A 24,396-nucleotide genomic window follows, 5' to 3' on the forward strand; every position below is an offset into this window, starting at 1 on the left:
TTGGGCTGATTTACCACTTATCATCAAATTCCGAGTTTCACGAGGAATGGAATAAACTTCAAAGATGCGAGTTGGCTGTAGGTTTTTAGAATCTCGTACCTCTACTGATCGCTTTATTCCTTTCTTCATCGAAGACTCTGGAGCACATATTTTTGATAACCGTATTCATTTGCCACCCACTTTGCCCGTTTTAAAATTACGTTTAGACACTAACTTGACAAATTATTTCCCTGCATTCCAACACCATACACAAGGTGATACCATTCGGTAACAACCTGTATCAGTTATTGTCGGAACAGGGCCTTCCGAAAATACCTCAAATGATTGATTATGTATGTAGTCCCCGAGAGAATCGTAATAAAAGGTTAAATTTGTATCACTTTGAACCAGTGAATTTTTGAATAATTTGCCATCATTTCCTATAGCGGAATTCTGGATTTTAGCGCCCCCCTAAGGCCAGGCGCCCTTGGCGAGGGCCAACCCGGCCAACCACACGCTACGGCGCTGCTTTTAAGCCAATGAGATGAAAAGTAGGCTTTGGAAACAACATAAATCAAAAACAAATCGCCACCCACCAAACGCGGAATTTCAAGTGCCATTTGTTTTCGTGTGGAACGTATTTGCACCAAAAGTAACGGTGCTTTAATTACAACTTGCGAATCATAAAGTAAGATAAGCGAAATTTGAAGAGATCGCTTCTCAAGGTGCGTATTGAATTATTTACAGTGGTAGTATAGTCAATCAGTCTGTTTTAATTTAAATATTTAATTTAAAAAAATAGCTGAACGGGGGCTCTCCTTAGCCGTGCGGTAAGACGTGCGGCTACAAAGCAAGACTATGCTGAGGGTGACTGGGTTCGATTCTCGGTGCCGGTCTAGACAATTTTCGGATTGGAAATTGTCTCGACTTCCCTGGGCATAAAAGTATCATCGTCTTAGCCTCATGATATTCGAATGCAAAAATGGTAACCTGGCTTAGAAACCTCGCAGTTAATAACTGTGAAAGGCTTAATGAACACTAAGCTGCGAGACGGCTCTGTCCCAGTGTGGGGATGTAATGCCAATAAGAAGAAGAAGCTGGACGGATTTCGATTCGGGAGATGTTGATGAAACTTTCTGGACATATAGACTTTTTTTTTACAATGTTCTGAAACTCAGATCAGCTGAAGATTTGAAAAATGTATATGAGGTACCTAACCACTTTCCTTCGATGAGACTCGAACCCTTGACTCTCAGTACGCTAGACTGGTGCTTTCAACCAACTAAGCTACGAAGGACCTCCTTCGGCATTCGCACCTTAGCGGCTACTGAATGAGCCCGAGATTCCCAAATCGGACGCATAGTCCCAAATCAAAATCTTCCACATAATGTCCATATTCACATCTGAGCTTCAGAACATTGTAAATTAATGTCCAAGTCAGGTGGTCTAATGGTGGAAAATAGGCAATAAACTTTGGTTGAACTGATATAGACTTCGTCAAAATAAGCCACTTTGTATACTCAGCTTTTCCAAAAAATGGTTTGGATTATCTTTTAAATATAGCTTTTCTTTCAATTTTGAGTTTTCCAATTATTTTTATTCGAAATTTTAACTGATAATCAATCAAGAATTGTTAAAACAGCCTTAAGAAAGTTTATCAAATGAAATAACTTCTTAACAATTAATGAAATGAACTGAAATTACTGAATCTCAAAATTCATTCAAATTATAATAAAAGACATTTCTTGGAACTTTTGTCAAATGGGCGTAATTGTAATTGACCTTGAAATTAGAAACGGCTAATACTCTCTCTGTTCAGCATATTTTGTTCAACTGAAGTTACTTTCAGATAGAAAGGAATCTATTCTTTCTGTTGGACACATTAGTTGACGAAAATAGTTTTAGTGAAGCGCACATTCGTAGTTCCAAATTCCAAAATTTGAGTTATCACGAATTTATTTATCTGAAATCTGTAGGTATACAATAAATGAGACGTACGTTTACCCATTTTTGAACAAACTTTACAAGCCACTCATGCAATATTCACCAAAAACGTTTGCTCATTTCACTTGCTTGCTTGTGGACAACTTCTGGAAACTGAAACGCAAATAGGCTGGCAATGAATAAAAATTAAGAGTTTGTTTTAGAATGCAATTTCAACTCATAAAATACCAATTTTCATAATTTCCGGCTGACAAGGCCTCCCGGAATGATTTGTCTATGAAGAGATTGAAGGGTACAAGGGTTTATGTCACATTTTGGGGAATTTGTGAATTGAAAGGGAAAATCAGCAACATAATGATTCTTTCAATTCGTTCTCAATTTCTATGGAATAAAATAATAATAGAACGATGCAGTTTGTTTTCTCGAATCTTATGTTTTGTGACATAACCCTCTTTGCATTTTACTGCCTCAATTCAGTTTAATATCCAACCAATCTGTTCGAGTAGAATAACATCCTGCCTGAATAAAAAATTTGCTTGTTAGATTTCCGTTTAAAATGGAATGTAACACACTAACCGGATAGCATATGAAATGGTTCACGGGACCTTGAATGGCATCCAACGTATTTTCGGACAAGACGAGCAAACATCCTGCGTAGGCCACGTGTACGGAAGGTCCTTCATTCGAATGTTTATTGGCTGAACGAGAGGAATCCTTTCGGATGGAGCTCCCACCCGGTGGATATCCTACACCACAGGCAGCAGGGGGTCAATGTCGGTTAGGTAGATTTTCAACGTGACGACAACACGCGACTGATGATGGGGATTATGATGGTTTATCGGAAATGAATTGTGGCATCGTGCCGAGGTGAATTTAAGGCAGTCATATAATATAATGACAATTGGTTAAACGTTGGTTGGTTGGTTGGATGATATCGTGTGCTTCGTTACGTGACATCGCGATAATAGAATCAATATGCGGGTGGCGTCTTAGCTTCGATTGGTAGAGCGGTGTGGTGTGACTTGAGTACCATTTGTCACTTCCAGGTATTAACCCTCTTTTCTTGGCTGATGTGTCTTGATGGGTGCGTTATGTGGGAGGTAAGGCAGGGGAATAGATATTATGCAAACTGAAGTTGTTTACGATTCGTGCGACCTTCGGCGGGTTGTTTTGAAGTTCATGACTGCCGCTATATGGGAGGAAGAAATTTAATATCATGTGGCATATTAGCTTCAGGTGTAGACTTCAAGAACCATTATAGTTGTAATGGTAAGCATAACATGATAATGAAATGGTGGTTGTTTTAGATGCGGTGGAGCCCTGGAGTAAAATGTTTCATACGTAAGATTGAAAATCGCAAAATGTATCAGGTGATAATTTGTTGGGAAAATCTAACCACAAATATATATAAATTTGAGTTATGGTTCATCTCGAGTGTGTTGTGTGGATTTTCTACGCCAACCCACAGCTGCTCCAGTAGACTGGAAACGGGTGCGGGATCCAAACAGTACGTAAAGCCTGTCCACGTTAGATTTCGGACAGTTCGAAAATGCTCAATCGATTTGTCGCCGTTTTATTAATTTAGACGTGAGGTAAAACATGCTGAAAGCAGCACATAAACCGGAGATATTGAGCTGCCATGTCTCTGTTGTCTCCGTGGTTTGTAAAAATGTTTAAAAATCGCGTTGGAAGCTGGGTGTCCGAAAAAAAAATTCATTTCAGGATTAAGACCGATCTTGAATGAAACAAGCGTCATGTTAGATGTGTCTTTTTCCTTTGGAACCAAACGTATAATGTCGATCAAATCTTTTGAGCACAAACAGCTTGATACAATATTTTTCATATCGTCGTCAGTGATGAGCGGGTTCAAACGCGACAGGTGCAACCAAAACTTTTTTGGTGACATTGTGGGCATCAATAATTGGTCGTTCTTCCCGACGGCGCTTCACACTCAGTCTGGGCCAAGATGGAGTCAAATCCACAGATTGATTGTATTGAGGCTTAGCAGCCAAAGTATCCACTTTTCTGCTCAGTTCAGTCACATCATCATGCAATTGCTGAACTTGAGAGGGCAAGGAAGCTAGCGGAGGCAGTTGCATCGTTTGATGTTGATCAGCAACATAGCGACGTATAGAACGGCCCGGCCGTTCAGCTCATCTCTGCAGGATTGACAAATAAATAGCACAACAAAATGAATGATACAACAAAGCCACAAATCGGCCATCTTGGAAACCACGTGCTTTTTTCAGTCAATTTTCAAGAGCACGGATTGAAGGAACCATAATACACATAGTGGTGATACAATCGTAGAATCATTTGCAATCAGCATTGAATAAAGATTCAATTTTCGTATTACTAACTTGTTAATTTTTATTTCCTGTCATTATGAACATATTTCTTCATTGTATCCTATGAACTTTGGTTTCAAATTTGGGATAAATCAGCAGTTACTTTCCAATTTATTTTCCCTCTGCGATTATCATCGCACTTCACTTCTTCTCACCGCGTAGGGACATATTTTTAAACACTTTCCACACAGGAGGACCCCGAAATGTTGATGGGATGCTTTTCAAACTTCGGTAGTGAGTAATTATAAGGAAGTTTTTATTAAAAATCCACGAAAATTGTAACCAGCCTCCACATTAACTTCTATCTCTTGTTAGATTCCATCGTACGCTAGTCTGAGACGTGCTGCGAACGGTCATATTTGTAGAGGACCCGAAATCAATTAGTCGTAGGCCGTTTTCGTTTGTCAGCCGGTGGGTGCTGAACTTTCCCAAAATAGTTCTAAACTTCTCCTTTTGATCAATCTAAGCGTTAAAATCTCCTACGATGATTTTGACGAGTCGTGGCTTGGGCAGCAGTCGTACTCGCGTTCTAGCAGTGCGTACACGTAAAGAAAAAACCTTATAAATTATGGCAAAAACCTATTCGAAAATACTAATACACTTCTTTATGCCACCTAATGAGTAATCCCATTCCAAGAAAACTAATAAACATATTCAAAAGTTAATGAAAAGTATAAGTTTTGGAATGTATGTGGCTTTTGCAATGTGTAAGTTTTTTCTAATACTTATTACTAAGCGTCTTCTTTGGCAAAAAAGTATTAGAAATATTAATAATCAATAACATTTTTTGTTTACGTGTAGAATGCGTCACCATCATTCATCAGTGCTTCCGTAGTGTGGGCTATGAACGTTAAATATGTTGAAGTAAATAATAACTTTCCTTCCAAACGGTGAAGCTGTTCCATAACTCCGCTTCCAAATCACTAAAGAGTTCATGGACTTCCTCACAGCGAGACCGTTCTAGGCAAGGGTTGATCTGAGCAGTTATTTCCATACAAACTTCGAATCTGTGCACAACCAAATTACATAGAAATTTACTAAAAAATCAGGAGGATTATTAAAATGGCAAATGCAATCGCCGCCTCTAACATGGGAACCAGAGCTGTTGTTCACCGCCCCTAACATAGAGAACAGACGATCGATCAGATTTGCACCTCCGGTTCTCACCAGGTTTGGTTACCCGAGTTTCCCTAGAGTTGCTAGTACCCCTTCTGATACCACCAAGAGGAAGGAATTGGAGTTGCTGAGCATGAGGCTAAGGACCGCGAAATTAATCTTTTAGGTACGCGAAGAACCAACGATACGCATTTGCCATTCTCCGAGATAACTCTTCCCTCGGTTTGTATTGTACAAACAATATATGTGGAGCTGTTAGTTCGGAGAATGAGTTGCGAGAGTTCTGCTGTGTGCCCAGTGTTGGGAATTTGGGCTCAGCAGTACTCGTTAAACTATGGAGACGAGCTCGGTGGTCTAGTGGCTATCGCTTCTGCCTTATAAGTAGGAGGTCGTGGGTTCAATTCCAGGCTCGTCCCTTTCCTACTTTGTATTTCTATCTTAGTTCTTTCTGTGTTTCACGCTATACCAAAACGATTCCTACTGTTATAACCTTCCACACAATCCCAAAACCTCCCATGGCACCTATGAGAGGTCGTAGAGTTCTCTGCATCTTTCTTAAGTAGGTATCCAACAAACCATCCTTCCCATTCCTCAGCATTCGCAAGGACGTGGCCAGGACAGATATCGGCTATTGGAGAGTACATTGCTTCCATCTAAGAGTTAGTGATTAGTCCCAAATCAATATCAGTGGTAACGGATGAAAGTGATGCTACTCTCGTACAATAGTCTTGACTTGTATCACCTTCGAATTTGTGCGAACTGCTAAATGCTAATGCTAATGCTAGCAGTACTCGTTTAACTATGGAGGACGACGAAGATCCTATGCAGCTTAGTAGGGAAAGCAGCTGTCTGTGGTCGAGGGTTCAAAGCCCACGGAATGATGGTATCATGCCATTAGGCTGTAGGTCATTAGGCCAATGCCGAATTAAAACTGATAAAAAAGTGTACAGTCAGCTGTTCCTTTTTATCTTCTTTCCTCCTTATTTCTTCTAATTCCTTCCCTTTTCACCTTTCTTCTTTCTCCCTTCCTCCTTTTTTCTACGTTTTTCATTCTCCTTTCTTCTTGCTTTCCCCTTCCATCTTCTTTCTTCATTTTCTGATTTTTTTTCTCCCTTCTTTTGCGTCCTTCATGGGCTTTGTGGCCGTGCGGTTAGCTACGTCTGTCGTCTAGACGCATGTACTATGGAGTGTGGGTTCGATTCCCGCCCTGGTAAGGAGGAAACTTTTCGGTATCGAAAAATTCTCCACTGGTACGTCCTGTCCGTTGTCTCTCACGCTAAGTGTTAAATGTTCAGTCTGTACGACCTCTGGTCGAAGACGGTGTTCCTGTATTTTTTCTTTCATCCTGCTTGGTTTTTCTTCTTTCTTTTTCATTATTCCTATTCCATCTTTCTCTGCTGCTTCTCTTCTATCTTCCTCCTTCTTCTTTCTTCCTTCTTCCTTCATCCTTCTTTCTTCTTCCTAATTCTTCTTTCCTTTTCACTTTCTACTTTTTTTCTTCCTTCAATTTTCTACTTTCTCAAATCTTCTATCTCATTTCTCACTTCTTTCTTCTCATTTCTTCCCCCTTTCTTACAACTCACATCTCACGTCCCACTTCCCTCTTCTTACTTATCATGTCTCACTTCACATTACTCTCTTCTCATTTCTCATTTTTTTACCTTGTCACTTATCACTTACCACTTACTCAATTCTTACTTTTCACTTTTTTTCTTTTTTTCACTTTTTATCTTTCACTTTTCACATTTAATTCACTTTTCATTCCCTTTTCATGCAGTTTTCATTCACTTTTCACTTATCACTTTTTAATTTTTAATTTTTCACTTTTCGCTTTTCACTTTTCACTCTTCCCTTTCACTTTTCACTTTACACTTTTCATTTATTATTTTTAAATTTTTATTTCTCACTTCTCATTAGGCCTAATGACCTTCGAGCTAAAGATTCAGTATTCCGAAGGAAGCGGTCACCTCCAGAGGTGTGCGTGTGTCCGAAAATTGGCAGGACGGTTTTTCACTACGTTGGTTTTTTAATGATTTTTCCTGATTTTTTTTGCGGATTCGTTGAAGACAGTAACGGGAGAATCTTTTGAATTTATTCCCCAAAAATTTCTTTAATATTTTCAAAAATGTTCATTTGGAAATTTTTTTCAGATTTTCCACGGAAGCTACTTCTAAGTTTAAGAATTCTTTTTAAATTCCATAAGAAAATAATTTGATTTCCATAATTTCCATAAAAAAAAAAGTTGCGGTTAAGTTTCTGTTGAGTATTCTTCGAAATTTACACTTAAAATTCCGGATTTCGCGGAAGACTCTCAAAAGTTTGGATTTCAACGGAAAGTTACTTAAAATTTCCATAGGTATTTTTTTCAATTTTTATGGAAAATAGTTCGGAATTTCCAAGGGGAAATATTTGGAATTAGCAACAAAATTCTTCAGAATTTCCACCTGCAATTTATTTTTTCACGAAATTTTTTCCCGGATTTTTTGAAGAATTTATTTGGTTTTCTACGGAAATTCTTGATTGGAAATCATTTTTAAAAACTAGGAAGGGTCTTTTGTTCGAAAATCACGAAAGCCTCTTGTCCGAATAATAAATTAAGCTAGAATTCATCTAGCCGAATTGCATTTGGCCGTAATGAACGTTTGGGCGAAACGATTATACGTTGGAAACGGGCCTACTCACTTTTCACTGTGAGAAGTGAGAAATAAGTTGAGAGAAGTGAGACGTCTAACTTTTCAAACCTTATTTCTCACTTTTCAAATGACCTATTCAGGCAAATGTCCTGCTCGGCCAAATGACATGTTCGGTCAAGTGATCTGTTCGGCCAAATAACTTATCATTCGACCAAATATCCATTTCAGCCATATTTCCTATTCGGCCTAATGGTCTGTTCGGCCAAATGGTATATTCAGCCAAACAACTTTCGGCCAAATGGTGTATTCGGCCAAACGACTTTCGGACTAGTGGCCTTCGTTCAAATGGCATTCGGCCAAAAGACATTTTGCGAAAAGCCACTTGTGCGAATGCCTTCTTCTTCTTTTTCTTCCTATTGACATTACATCCCCCATTGAGACATTGCTGCCTTGCAGCTCAGCGTTCTTTAGGCAGTTCCACAGTTGTCAACTGCGAGGTTTCTAAGACGAGTTACCATTTTTGCATTCGTATATCATGAGGCTAACACAATGATACATTTATGCCCAGGGAAGTCGAGAAAATTTCCAATCCGAAAATTTCTCAGACCGGCACCGGGAAACGAACCCAGCCACCTTCAGCATGGTCTTGCTTTGTAACCACGCATCTTACCGCGCGGCTAAAGAAGGCCCCCATGCGAATGCCGAATAACACGTTAAGACGAAAGTAATCTAGCCAAATTCCATTTCGCCGAATTGCACGTTCGTCCGAAATGGTTGGATCAAAAATGGTTTGACCGGAAACGATATACAGCCAAAGGAACATTCAATCTAGCTGGTGATTTGGCTTGTTTGCCCTAACAGTTCATTTGACTGAACATACCGCTTGGCCGAAAATGCCGTTTTGTAGAAAAATGTCGTTTGGCTGAAAGAGCCATTAGGCCCAAAAATGTCCTTTCTGCAAAACAATCATTTCGCTTAAGCGAATTTTTGGTAACATGACTAATTCAGCCGAACGACACTTTTGGCCGAATGTTCATTTCGGCAAATTCAGCTATTCGACCAACTGACATTTTCGACCAAATAACCTTAGGCTAGATGAGCTCCTTCCAAATGGTTTGTTCGGTCAAACGACATATTCGGCCAAATAACTTTCAGACCTGTGACCTTCGGTCAAATAGGTTTCTGCCAAATGACCCTTCTCCGTTCAAAAATCCTACACCCAAAAAAATCTGCACATTGTTTCCACCTGAAAAAGTATGTAGATTTTTTCCACCTGAAATTCACGTAACTTTTACGTGATGTTTTGATAGAATTCTCATTCTACGTGAAAATCAGGTAAGTTCTACCTTAGTTTTGGATAGAATTCACCGGACACGTAGGTTTCACCTGAATTTTCTGGAGGATTTGCAGCTACGTGTGCACGTAAAATGTACCTGAAAATCCAGGTGGAAACAACGTTTAGATTATTTGGAGTGTACTTCAACAAGAAATTCTTGAGGTTTTTTTGGGAAACCCTTAGGAATTTCCTCTCGAAGTTTTTCTTAGTTTCTACGGAGCTTTTCATGAATTGGTTGGATTGGTTGGTTGGTTTGGATTGGATTTGGATTGGTTTGGATTGGTTTGGATTGGATTTGGATTGGTTTGGATTGGTTGGATTGGTTTGGATTGGTTTGGATTGGATTTGGATTGGTTTGGATTGGTTTGGATTGGTTTGGATTGGTTTGGATTGGTTTGGATTGGTTGGATTGGTTTGGATTGGTTTGGATTGGTTTGGATTGGTTTGGATTGGTTTGGATTGGTTTGGATTGGTTTGGATTGGTTTGGATTGGTTTGGTTGGTTTGGATTGGTTTGGATTGGTTTGGATTGGTTGGATTGGTTTGGTTGGTTTGGATTGGTTTGGATTAGATTTGGATTGGAATAGGATTGGTTTGGATTGGTTTGGATTGGTTTGGATTGGTTTGGATTGGTTTGGATTGGTTTGGATTGGTTTGGTTGGTTTGGATTGGTTTGGATTGGTTTGGATTGGTTTGGATTGGTTTGGATTGGTTTGGTTGGTTTGGTTGGTTTGGATTGGTTTGGTTGGTTTGGATTGGTTTGGATTGGTTTGGATTGGTTTGGATTGGTTTGGATTGGTTTGGATTGGTTTGGATTGGTTTGGTTGGTTTGGATTGGTTTGGATTGGTTTGGTTGGTTTGGATTGGTTTGGTTGGTTTGGATTGGTTTGGATTGGTTTGGTTGGTTTGGATTGGTTTGGATTGGTTTGGATTGGTTTGGATTGGTTTGGATTGGATTTGGTTGGAATGGGATTGGTTTGGATTGGTTTGGATTGGTTTGGATTGGTTTGGATTGGTTTGGATTGGTTTGGATTGGTTTGGGTTGGTTTGGATTGGTTTGGATTGGTTTGGATTGGTTTGGATTGGTTTGGATTGGTTTGGATTGGTTTGGATTGGTTGGATTCGATTTGGATTGGTTGGATTGGTTTGGTTGGTTTGGATTGGTTTGGTTGGTTTGGATTGGTTTGGATTGGACTTGGATTGGTTGGTTGGTTTGGATTGGTTTGGATTGGTTTGGTTGGTTTGGATTGGTTTGGTTGGTTTGGATTGGTTTGGATTGGTTTGGATTGGTTTGGATTGGTTTGGATTGGTTTGGATTGGTTTGGTTGGTTTGGTTGGTTTGGATTGGTTTGGTTGGTTTGGATTGGTTGGATTGGTTGGATTGGTTTGGATTGGTTTGGATTGGTTGGATTGGTTGGATTGGTTTGGATTGGTTTGGATTGGTTTGGATTGGTTTGGATTGGTTGGTTGGTTTGGATTGGTTTGGATTGGTTTGGTTGGTTTGGATTGGTTTGGATTGGTTTGGATTGGTTTGGTTGGTTTGGTTGGTTTGGATTGGTTTGGATTGGTTTGGATTGGTTTGGATTGGTTTGGATTGGTTTGGATTGGTTTGGATTGGTTTGGATTGGTTTGGATTGGTTTGGATTGGTTTGGTTGGTTTGGATTGGTTTGGATTGGTTTGGTTGGTTTGGATTGGTTTGGATTGGTTTGGTTGGTTTGGATTGGTTGGATTGGTTTGGATTGGTTTGGATTGGTTTGGATTGGTTTGGATTGGTTTGGTTGGTTTGGATTGGTTTGGTTGGTTTGGATTGGTTTGGATTGGTTTGGATTGGTTTGGATTGGTTTGGATTGGTTTGGATTGGTTGGATTGGTTTGGATTGGTTTGGTTGGTTTGGATTGGTTTGGATTGGTTGGATTGGTTTGGTTGGTTTGGATTGGTTTGGTTGGTTTGGATTGGTTTGGATTGGTTTGGTTGGTTTGGATTGGTTTGGATTGGTTTGGATTGGTTTGGATTGGTTTGGATTGGTTTGGATTGGTTTGGATTGGTTTGGATTGGTTTGGATTGGTTTGGATTGGTTTGGTTGGTTTGGATTGGTTTGGTTGGTTTGGTTGGTTTGGATTGGTTTGGATTGGTTGGATTGGTTTGGATTGGTTTGGATTGGTTTGGATTGGTTTGGATTGGTTTGGATTGGTTTGGATTGGTTTGGATTGGTTTGGATTGGTTTGGATTGGTTTGGATTGGTTTGGTTGGTTTGGATTGGTTTGGATTGGTTTGGTTGGTTTGGATTGGTTTGGTTGGTTTGGATTGGTTTGGATTGGTTTGGTTGGTTTGGATTGGTTTGGATTGGTTTGGATTGGTTTGGATTGGTTTGGTTGGTTTGGATTGGTTTGGATTGGTTTGGATTGGTTTGGATTGGTTTGGTTGGTTTGGATTGGTTTGGATTGGTTTGGTTGGTTTGGATTGGTTTGGATTGGTTTGGATTGGTTTGGGTTGGTTTGGATTGGTTTGGATTGGTTTGGATTGGTTGGATTGGTTTGGATTGGTTTGGATTGGTTTGGATTGGTTTGGATTGGTTTGGATTGGTTTGGATTGGTTTGGATTGGTTTGGATTGGTTTGGTTGGTTTGGATTGGTTTGGATTGGTTTGGATTGGTTTGGATTGGTTTGGATTGGTTTGGATTGGTTTGGATTGGTTTGGATTGGTTTGGATTGGTTTGGTTGGTTTGGTTGGTTTGGATTGGTTTGGATTGGTTTGGATTGGTTTGGATTGGTTTGGGATTGGTTTGGATTGGTTTGGATTGGTTTGGGATTGGTTGGGTTGGTTTGGATTGGTTTGGATTGGTTTGGATTGGTTTGGATTGGTTTGGATTGGTTTGGATTGGTTTGGTTGGTTGGATTGGTTTGGATTGGTTTGGATTGGTTTGGTTGGTTTGGATTGGTTTGGATTGGATTGGGATTGGTTTGGATTGGTTTGGATTGGTTTGGATTGGTTTGGATTGGTTTGGTTGGGTTTGGATTGGTTTGGATTGGTTTGGATTGGTTGGATTGGTTTGGATTGGTTGGATTGGTTTGGATTGGTTTGGATTGGTTTGGATTGGTTTGGTTGGTTTGGATTGGTTTGGATTGGTTTGGTTGGTTTGGATTGGTTTGGATTGGTTTGGTTGGTTTGGATTGGTTTGGTTGGTTTGGATTGGTTTGGATTGGTTTGGATTGGTTTGGATTGGTTTGGATTGGTTTGGATTGGTTTGGATTGGTTTGGTTGGTTTGGATTGGTTTGGATTGGTTTGGTTGGTTTGGATTGGTTTGGATTGGTTTGGATTGGTTTGGATTGGTTTGGATTGGTTTGGTTGGTTTGGATTGGTTTGGGATTGGTTTGGTTGGTTTGGATTGGTTTGGATTGGTTTGGATTGGTTTGGTTGGTTTGGATTGGTTTGGATTGGTTTGGTTGGTTTGGATTGGTTTGGTTGGTTTGGATTGGTTTGGATTGGTTTGGTTGGTTTGGTTGGTTTGGATTGGTTTGGATTGGTTTGGATTGGTTTGGTTGGTTTGGATTGGTTTGGATTGGTTTGGATTGGTTGGATTGGTTTGGTTGGTTTGGATTGGTTTGGTTGGTTTGGATTGGTTTGGATTGGTTTGGATTGGTTTGGATTGGTTGGATTGGATTGGTTTGGATTGGTTTGGATTGGTTGGGTTGGTTTGGATTGGTTTGGTTGGTTTGGATTGGTTGGGATTGGTTGGATTGGTTTGGATTGGTTTGGTTGGTTTGGATTGGTTTGGATTGGTTTGGTTGGTTTGGATTGGTTTGGATTGGTTTGGATTGGTTTGGATTGGTTTGGTTGGTTTGGATTGGTTTGGATTGGTTTGGATTGGTTTGATTGGTTTGGATTGGTTTGGATTGGTTTGGTTGGTTGGTTTGGATTGGTTTGGATTGGTTTGGTTGGTTTGGATTGGTTTGGATTGGTTTGGATTGGTTTGGTTGGTTTGGATTGGTTTGGTTGGTTTGGATTGGTTTGGATTGGTTTGGTTGGTTTGGATTGGTTTGGATTGGTTTGGTTGGTTTGGATTGGTTTGGTTGGTTTGGATTGGTTTGGTTGGTTTGGATTGGTTTGGATTGGTTTGGATTGGTTTGGATTGGTTTGGATTGGTTTGGATTGGTTTGGATTGGTTTGGATTGGTTTGGATTGGTTTGGATTGGTTTGGATTGGTTTGGATTGGTTGGATTGGTTGGATTGGTTTGGATTGGTTTGGTTGGTTTGGATTGGTTTGGATTGGTTTGGATTGGTTTGGATTGGTTTGGATTGGTTTGGTTGGTTTGGATTGGTTTGGATTGGTTTGGATTGGTTTGGTTGGTTTGGTTGGTTTGGATTGGTTTGGATTGGTTTGGTTGGTTTGGATTGGTTTGGATTGGTTTGGATTGGTTTGGATTGGTTTGGATTGGTTTGGATTGGTTTGGTTGGTTTTGGTTGGTTTGATTGGTTTGGTTTGGTTTGGTTTGGTTGGTTTGGATTGGTTTGGATTGGTTTGGATTGGTTTGGATTGGTTTGGTTGGATTGGTTTGGATTGGTTTGGTTGGTTTGGATTAGATTTGGATTGGATGTGGATTGGTTTGGATTGGTTTGGATTGGTTTGGATTGGTTTGGATTGGTTTGGATTGGTTTGGATTGGTTTGGATTGGTTGGATTGGTTTGGATTGGTTTGGATTGGTTTGGATTGGTTGGATTGGTTTGGATTGGTTTGGATTGGTTTGGATTGGTTTGGATTGGTTTGGATTGGTTTGGATTGGTTTGGATTGGTTTGGATTGGTTTGGATTGGTTTGGATTGGTTGGATTGGTTGGATTTGGATTGGATTTGAATTTGATTTGGATTGGTTTGGATTGGATTGAATTTGGATTGGATTTTATTTGGAATAGAATTGGATTTGGGTTGGATTTGAATTGGATTTGATGTTCAACGATTTTTTGTAAGTCATTTTTGTTACGCGTAAGAGGTTTTAAAAATAAAACTTAAGGACAATCATGAAAGTGTCTGAAAATGGCTGCCATAATTATTGCCCTAGCGTCACATCGTGTATCAAGGGACACTTTCTACATTTGGTAATGATTTTGGCTGTTCAACATTTGACGAGTTACCCTATATCCAAAACGTGAGGACGCATCAATTTGTTGTTGGTTAGAAATTTCTTGTTTCTAGACTAGAAAATACACTGGCTGTGTTATTCAACTTCTATTTGAATGAAACATCCGAATTTTCAAAAATATCAAAGTAGCAATTTTTCAGGCGGTATGTTTTTTAGGGTTCTTTCTAAAATTACGTAACACTAAATTTGATGATTTTGGACCCCCACCCTCCCCCTCGTAACACTTTTTGTATGAAGGGTTTATTTTTTTTGTATGAATCGTAACGCTTGGATTGACCCCTCCCTCCCCCTTCGGTGTTACGTAATTTGTGAAAGAACCCTTAGGCGACTATCTGGCGCTAATTTTCTGTTGCGATTAAAAATAAGCGGAGGAGTAGATTTTTTATGAGCGGTACAGTACTCCCATTGTTGCTAAAACATAAACAGTGCACTAGGTGGTACTGCAAAACGCATTTATGAACAAACACAATCAAACTGTTTTCATCGATTACCTCGTCATCATCATTACCCGCTCTCCTCCCAAACCATTTTCTAGGTACTCTACCTTTTCTTGTTGACTGCTTCGATATGATCTAGCAGAAGTTTCTTGTGATTCCGCTTTGACGGAACTTTTAATTAAAGCAAAAGGTCAAGACGCCGGTCTGTTTTGAATATACTCTATGTCCTCTAGCCACTCAACTAGTGGGAGAACATGGTGATGAAAGCTTCGCCCACACGACCGAAAACTGATAATGTTTCAATTGGAAACTGAAAACATGGCCTGGAGGGTTGGGCGTTTGTTTGTCTTCCAAAAACTATCAGTCGTTAAATTCGTTCTTTCGTTGATACACATGTACATATGTAGATTGAAGTGGAATCTATAGGGAGTAATCAAATTTTGAATTCAAAATAAGTTTGATCCCAAAAATCGTGATACCTATTTATTCGTGACGAAGACAAGGATGCTGTGTTGTTCCTACATTTTCAAGCATTCGAGGATAAATTTTGTTCATGCGTAACCAAATGTTCCGGACCCTGAAGAAGGACATTTCCCTTAAAAAGGGTGAAATTTCACGGCCGGATTGGTAAAGTGACTCAACAGCTTTTTGGGTTTAAGATTCAGAAGACGATTGCACAAATGGTCACTTTAGAGCTCTGTCGAATAGAATATTGCCTCAATAATTTAGATGTTGTCACGTTCGAACATTTCACTGACATTAATTTTCCATCAGAAAAAATTGCTTCTGGTGTGGATTCTACATGGTATCAACTCGGATCTTAACTGATATCCCTTCGGATTATGCCCAGCGATGAAGTTTTTCTCAACATCTCTATCTCCAATCAACTCCTTTCATCGTTCACGTTGGGGAAAAAATTCCCCAATCGCGCTGTCGTCTATTTCTGGTTTCTTCTGAGATTTATAATGTCTAGAGCATATTTCTGGCTAGTAAGCCAGCCAGAAGCGCATTTGGAATCAATATTCCATTGGCTGGCTTCCCCGGTATGCTCGGATCCAGCCGGAATCGAATAAGTTTTACCATTTTGCTTGAGGCGATATTGATTCCAACACGATACCTCAGAGAGCTGATTCATGAAAAATACATAACTCCTGATCAGAGCTGCACTCATCCGAACAAGAAGTAATAACGATGCCTTTCTTTTCTCTCTCCGCTTTCTTTCTTACAGGAATCATCGGGAGGGCGACGCTCGTTGCGACGATGGCTGAACACGTTCCGGCATAGACTCAGCAAACGGGGCCGATCGAAACCGCCCGACAACTTTCTGGACAAATTCTCGTCGACCACCGCCTCCGAAACGCGGTTGCACCAGGCCGCGGTGGCTCAGGCCCTTCCTTCGGATGGGACCTGCAGCCGGCTGTCGGTCGATCCGTCCCTGCCCTCGCATTACCGGGTAAGTGTGTTTGATGTTTTTTTACGGGCCATTGCACATTGCGAATCACCGCAACGGTGTTTTATTGCGTTTCAATATCAAACATTAGCCTAGAAACAACGATGGGTTTATTGTAGTTTTATAGTGCACAAAAAGAGTAGGGCGCTCTATCTTCATAAGTGTTTTATAACCATAATTGTTACTTGGTTAGAGACCTAAGACTGTTTGGGACGATTTTACTTCTTCCATGAGATACAGAAATTTACTCACATATATGTGAAACCAGAAATCTAATTCTAATTCACTTTTACACAATAGGTAATAATCTATTTAAATAAAATCAAAAAGAATAATTTAAATATGTCGCTAATGTGTAGAGGGCTATTTTGACAATGCTCGTTTCTACTATGTACCCAACACAACAAAGTAAATTTCTGTTTAACTTTTTTCGACAACATTTAAAAACTGATTGAGATCAAAATCATTGCAGTGATAAAAGTCCGGGAAACGAACTACTACTGAAATATTCGAATCAGAGACTATAACACAAAGAACTGTTTAGGAAAACACTTTAATATGTCAAAGGCTTATGAATGGGAATAATACAGCTAACAAAAATAAAAGAGTTAAGGTGTATAATAAAGTAATGCATTTCTGCGTTGAATGAAGTCCCCGGTCCTATCTCAATTATCACAGGATCTTATCTAAGATGTAGGATCTTCGTTTAGAGTACTTAGCTATGTGGTATCAATTGAGGCTTGTTGCGTGGTTAATTATTCGCAGCATCCACCCCGACGACTAAGCAAACGATTCTGATTAAAACCCCCAGATAAGAGCGTGCTGCCACGAGACGGAATTCAAACCACATCAAAACATCACACGATGCTGCTGCCAGATTAATCATAATTAAGGCACAGACTTTGACATTTTGATTACCATCCGCATTGCTATGGATGTTTTGTGCAAAGTTCGCTTTGGCGCTGCTGCCCTAACCTAACCAGCGATAAAAGTGACAAGATTGTGATTAATTCAGTGAGCTTGAAACCCGTGACGACGACACGATAGTGATGATGAGGTCTAATGATTGACACGGATAGTGGCAAAACCGAAGATGACAGGAATTGGGCGTTTAATTTCGAGCCATATTCCGGTTCATTGAACTTTCCATCATTATACTGCAATTATTGGGTTCTTCTACGAATCGAATGATGAACATGAATTGTTCATGAACACCAAATAAGCTCAAACTCAAAATCAGGCAAATCTTGAGCCAAAGCACCTTTAAGATTTTTTGTTTTAAATTTCAAAAATAGTTTGAGAAGTCGAAAAATATGGGTTCTTTGGTGTTTTTTTTGGGTAATTAGCGCTAAATTGGATTACTAATATCTTTTCATCAGATGTGGATTGTGAGCTGCCTGTGCGAAATTTTCTCCGACTGTATTGAAATTTCGCAATGAAACTCACACAGTGTAAATACAAGCAGAAGATATCTTGCGCAAAATTTCAAATTAACCAAAAAAGCGAAATGTCATCGACCTTTGATGTAATTTAACTGTAATGTAATTTAAATTCTTCTTATAGGCATTACATCCCCACAGTGGGACAGAGCCGCCTCGCAGCTTAGTGTTCATTAAGCACTTTCACAGTTATTAACTGTGAGGTTGCTAAGCCAAGTTACCATTTTTGCATTCGTATATCATGAGGCTAACACGATGATACTTTTATGCCCAGGGAAGTCGAGACAATTTCCAATCCGAAAATTGCCTAGACCGGCACCGGGAATCGAACCCAACTACCCTCAGCATGGTCTTGCTTTGTAGCCGCGCGTCTTATCGCACGACTAAGGAGAGGCACCCTCCATTATCATTTATAATATTTTGCATAAGTTTCTGCTAAGTTAATCAACTCTTATTTATCTTATGACCTTCCCAACAAAAAAACATCTGAATTTATTTCTGATTGGGATCAAACTTTACTTTTTTCCCACCAATGCCAATCATGCATCTTCTAATGCAATGCAACCATGAACAACATGTTTTTGTTTGGTTACTTGTTTATATTGAACATTCATTGATCGAGAACCTTGATTCCGGTCAGTGCCCCATACTGCCAAATTACCAACATTTTCCAAATGCCTTGTCCGAATCACACCTTTCTCAATCAATCACCGAAATTCAACCCCAACGTTTCCATAACAATATTTATTCTGACTGCGTCGTATCCTTCCTCCCCAAACCGGAGAGGACTCCCACTCGAAACACAGGACAGGATGTCCACTTCCTTCAAGGGATCCTTGTACCATAGCAATTTGTTTTTCTGCCAATTCCAGTAGCGTCATAGCCGATATAACATCCATAAGTATATTTTCCCATCCCATCTTACCGTGTGCTTCTGCTTTTCTTTCTCGATTTCAGTGGCTGTCGGTGGTATCGCTGGCTGTACTGTACAATATAGTGTTTGTGATAGGACGTGCCGTGTTCTGGGAAATCAACCGCCAGGCGCCGGCACTCTGGTGGACCTTAGACTATCTTTGTGATTTTATATACTTAGCCGACACGTTAGTGCATTGTCATGAGGGTAAGTACGGTGATTGCGATGAGTGCGGTGCGGTGCGAACAAAAAAGAAATCACGTTAATGACTGAACCAATGAATGAAATACGGTCGGTGCCGTGGTACGGATACACATTTTTCCCCAGAGAGGTTAGTTAAGACTGAGAGTTTCTTCTGATGGATAAAGGAACATGTAAACGTCAGAGGTGGTCCATCTGGAGAACTTGTCACATACAGATTTGCGTGGGCAAATATTCTTCTGCCATCAATTTCACTCTGGCGCTGTCGTTTCGGTCTGTGATTGAGCTGAGGATCAATCACTTTCCATGCCGAAATTATCCTAGTTTTGTTGCTGTGGGTGTGAAAAATAAGTTCATTTTTCTTACTTCGTTTTATGATTCTTATGTTAGAATAAGCAAAAGCAATCGTCAATTGTACAGCATCGTGTTATTTCTCTGACGTAATTTTCTCACGCTCCAATAAATAAAAAAATATTTTGCCTGAAAAAAAACTTACATGAAGGGAAGCTTGAAAAAAACTGGAAACTATTTTACGTAGCTAGTGTACGGCAACTCAGAAATAGTGAATACCATCTTTCTCATTTCGTCATTTTGTGAATATTGTCATTTCAGATACATTCAAACATAGCAATGGAAGAATTCGAAAATGTTCATTTAAATGAACCTCAATCGATTCTGATGAGGTTCTTGTCAGCCCGGGAACATATTCGACCGCGTAATGAAATGTTGTTCCTCTGCATGTCAAATCTACTGATCGCACACTTAATGCGCAATGTTTAGCAACAAATTTGAATTGTATGTATTAAAAGCTTACAAAGGTGTTATACTCAAAATGGTAAGATTTGTTTTGTGGGTGTGGTTAGAAAACGGTATACTGAATTTATCACAGAAACGAGCTGCTATGAGAATGACTGTGTCTTAGAAATTATCTTATTGCAAGCGTCGTAATGCCTTATCGTATCACAATTCCACTATCCAAAAACGATTATCAGGAAATCATTCATGGCATAGCATGTCTTCTGCAATCAGTACCACAGCTCGCTTATATCTAACTGTTTCGTTCAGATTTGTACACATTGTTTATTTTTTCTCTCTGTACGTCCCACACACTCCTTTTCTTCTGTGTCGTCAACATGTCGACAAACAGTTTGAAACTGAATTTCGAACATAAGTACATGCATGTAGCTATAACCTTTATATCCATAAAGGTAAAGCATCTGGTGGCTGTAACTTGTTCTGCGAATTCAACTTTTTCTCTTGCTATGACTTTTACCCCCAGCTATGCTACCCAGGTATGCCGAAAGATGTACAACATTGTGGGAAAAGGCACTCCTAGGCAACATAGCAGCTATTTTTGGTGTATGGCATTCTTTCAGGATAGAAATTGTTTGCTGGAGTTTTCCAAGGAGGCTCATTCAAACTGTCGGAATGTTGACTGGTTTTCTTTAAAAATAGATTTTGTTTACTGTTTAGTTATATACTTTAGCTAAGAATAAATCTAATGCAGTTAAAATGATGATTCATGTCTATAGCTTAAATCCATACAAATCTTGAATGATAACCATTTTGACACGCTAAAAATCCCAAAACCCCACTCACTGCCGTGAGTGCCAACGGAACTAAACATTGCCACATGGATGCTAAATGTATGATTTGTGGTGGAACCTCTCACGCCAAGGACGCCTGTCCTGTGAGAGAAGATTCCAATAAATTTAATTGTGCCAATTGTGGGGGCAATCATAAATCCAATTTCTGATAATGCCCTTCACGCAAAAAAGTTTCGAATTCCCGTGTAAAATTGATGACAAGCACAATGGGATCCCAGATTCGCCGGGTAAACATGTTTCAAACGCTCAAAATCCGCAATCATTTGCCGGTCGAGCAATTCATTAAAGGGTAAGGAAGATGCATTATTCAACTTCCTATCAGTTCATAATGTGCACGTTGCGATTATAACTGAAACATATTTAAAACCTGGTCTTTTCATCAAAAGAGATCCAAATTATTTTATTTTCCGAAATGATCGTCTTGACAGCGCCTGCAGTGGGGTCGCCATTGTCATTAATAGACGTATCAAACATGAAATATATTCTTCATTTGAAACCAAAGTTTTTGAAACCTTGGGTGTTTTTGTTGAAACAAATTTTGGACAATTCTCTTTCATTGCTGCCTACTTGCCTTTCCAGCGCAATGGAAAGCAAAGGAATTTGTTGAAAGCTGATCTTCTAATTCTAACTCGCAACAAATCATTTTTTTTTTCATAATTAGTTACTTCAATGCCAAACACCGTTCATGGAATAATGCTCAAAGCAATTCCAATGGTAAAATTTTATTTGAAGATTGTTCTGCGGGATATTATACTATTCAATATTCCAATGCAATGGACCAACTTGTTTTTCTTCCAGTCGAAATCCTTCTACAATTGATTTGGTTTTAACGGATTCAAGTCAGATGTGTGGCCAATTGGTAACTCACGCTGACTTTGACTCTGATCACCTTCCTGTGACGTTCGAAATCTCACAAGAAGCCTATTGGGATTTATATAAAACGTATATCGATAGAAATTTTGATGTTGATATTTCTCTCGATACCAAAAATGATAATGACAATGCTCTCGTATGTAACAAATTTAATTCTCGAAGCCAGAGGCATTGGAATTTCTAAATGTGAAATCAAATTCAACTCCATTATTATTCACGACGATCTTCAGCTACTGGTCCGTTTTAAAAATGTGAGGCGAAGGCAATACCAAAGATTTCGCGATTAACTCCTTGTACCCTTAGTATAAAATAGGTTAAGTTTAGTTTAAGTTAAAAACATTGTAATTCCTACATGGTTCAATTCAACCATAGGAAACATTCTAACTGCCAGAGGCAATTGAAATGTATTAATAATACCTAAAACTGTAACATAGCCAAAAAGGATGAGGGTGTTAAGAAAACACGGAAAACCTAGTCTAAGAGATGAATGCATGTATTAGATACTATTAGATATCTTCTATATCTATCTTCTATATAATAAAAATGAAATGGTCTGTGTTCGTATCCGCATAACTCGAAAACGGCTGGATGGATTTTCTTCATTCCTTCAGCAGATATATTCGTTATCGTTTCCGACGGGTTCATGAGAAAATCACGAGTATGGTTGGGGAAATGGGTGGGTTCAATTCCAGGCTCGTCTCTTTCCTCCTTTGTGTTTCTATCTTAGTTCCTTCTGTGTTTCACGTTATACCAAAACGTTTCATACTGTTATAACCTTCCACACAATCCCAAAACCTCCCAATAGAGATCTGTCCTGGCCACGTCCTTGCGAATGCTGAGGAAGGGGAAGGATGGTTTGTTGAACACCTACTCAAGAAAGATGCAGAGAACTCTACGACCTCTCATAGGTGTCTATGAGAGGTCGTAGAGTTCTCTGCATCTTTCTTAAGTAGGTGTTCAACAAACCATCCTTCCCCTTCCTCAGCATATGCAAGGACGTGGCCAGGACAGATCTCTATTGGAGAGTGCATTGCTTCCATCTAAGAGATAGTGATTAGTCCCAAATCAATATTTGTGGTAACGGATGAAAGTGATGCTACTCTCATACAATAGTGTTGGCTTGTACCACCTACGAATTTGTGCGAACTGCTAAATGCCAATGCTAATGCTAATACTAGAAGTACACAAACATTAAAAATCGCTAATTCTAACAAGTTTCCATTGGAGTGAAAAATATTCCTTCCGACGTTATGAAATGTTGCTTTGATTTGTTGAGTTTCCACGGTTTCCACACAAATAAAGAAGACATAGTAAATAAACGACCTGTCAACGAGCTGGCTTCTCTCTTTCAGGTAGCAATAATCGGTTGGTAAACAAACACGCTTCGATACTGCAGTATGTGGGCTGCAACAGAGAGCACTTGCTGGTGAGGAGAGAATATAGATGAGTGTGATTGATCCGTAATTGCCGTAGGGGATTTCATCGTATTTCAAGCTCTATCGGGAATAAGGGCGAATTTCGCAAGAGAAAATTTTCTTCGTCGACTTCCCCTCTTTCAAATAGAAGTGACAAGCAGCGGATTTCTCTGTGGTTTATAACCTCAAAACAATAAAAAACAATGCGAACTTGCATTCTGAGGTGATAAATTACAAAGAAATCCCCTGCTTGTCACTTTTATTCAAAAGAGGGGTCTGTCGTATTCCAGCCGAAAACGGCTGAATGGAATCCGCCGTTGAAGAGCGGTGCGACTGTTCGTTTTTAAATTCGACAACAAACTGACGGTGCAATCTTCGTCGTTGCTACTCAACCCGATGGCGCTAACAACACCATCTCACACTGCGGTGGCAGCAATGCGCTAGCATTGCCATACCCCGCCGCGCAACCTCTCTTAGCCCCTCACAAGCTACCGATTCATTGGCGCACGCTTAAATGAAGCAAAGTTCCAAAGTTCGTCAGTATATTTGTATATTTGATTGCTTATGTTTAATGTACTATCCGCAATAGCAGAATCAATTCATAGTCTAGAATCACTTATACAAACTAAAATCATTAGCCGCTTACTCTGAATACTACAGGGTCGACAAAGAGAATTCTCTCTTGCGACTTTCGCCCTTTACCAGATAGAGCTTGATTCATCACATTACCACTAGGGTAACTTTATGAGGGTAGCATTAAGTTTACCGTAGCGGAGCACTCGTTTAGCATAAGGGAGGTGTGTGGTTCGATTCCCACCGGTAGGCGGTGGATAGTTTTTTCATATTTCATAAATATTCTGTCTTCCAAACATGTGTATGACGAAATTCGATAGCCTAAAACTATTTCAAATACATTTATCACATGTTTGCCTCTCTCGTATACTAAGGCTATATGTTATCGCTCCAAAAACAAACATTTTATAGAAGACCCGGAGACCCATAGTGTTATATTCCGATCGGCTCAGTTCAACGAATTGAGGTGATGTCTGTGTGTGAAAATTGGACTCGAAAATAACGGCATTTAAAAAAAAAATATCACTCATTTTTCGGACACATTCAAAATTGATGACACAGCTGTTGGGGGGGGGGGGGTCGATGCTAAGATTTTGTAACAGTACATGTACTAGGTATACAAAAAAGCGTGTCAGAGGAGGATGAGGGAGGTCTAGAAATCTCAAAAAGGAGTTGCCGTCATATTTGAATTGCCCCTTATGTTTAACCGATTTGCTTGCAAGCAGTTGCACTCAACCCAGAATCCTGTCCCATTGTTACCTATTGAGAATTGGCCAGATCGGACTATGAGCTCGGAAGTTATGGCCAAAATACCATTTTTCATAGAAATATCAATAAAAACTGTTACTCATTTTTCAGGGAATCTCCAACCGATTAGCTCGAAACAAGTTATGACTCGGAAGTTATGACCACAATACTATTTTTTATTTGCACGAGAAGGGCACCATCACCGTCAGGTGGATTAATCAGGGGTTTTGGGTATATAAGCATATCAT

General features: G+C 39.6%; 1 protein-coding gene across 1 annotated transcript in view; it reads left to right on the top strand.

Moving 5' to 3' along the window:
* Window positions 1–3,014: 3,014 nt before the first annotated feature.
* Window positions 3,015–24,396, top strand: part of LOC134210008 (cyclic nucleotide-gated cation channel subunit A) — a 77,022-nt gene continuing 55,640 nt past the window's right edge. Inside the window, exons 1-3 of the mRNA XM_062686034.1 lie at window positions 3,015–3,023; window positions 16,159–16,383; window positions 18,777–18,939. Coding sequence (XP_062542018.1) covers window positions 3,015–3,023; window positions 16,159–16,383; window positions 18,777–18,939 — 397 coding nt within the window. The remainder of the gene's footprint in view (window positions 3,024–16,158; window positions 16,384–18,776; window positions 18,940–24,396) is intronic.

Source organism: Armigeres subalbatus, chromosome 2 (assembly GCF_024139115.2).
Source record: "Armigeres subalbatus isolate Guangzhou_Male chromosome 2, GZ_Asu_2, whole genome shotgun sequence".
Lineage (NCBI taxonomy): Eukaryota > Metazoa > Arthropoda > Insecta > Diptera > Culicidae > Armigeres > Armigeres subalbatus.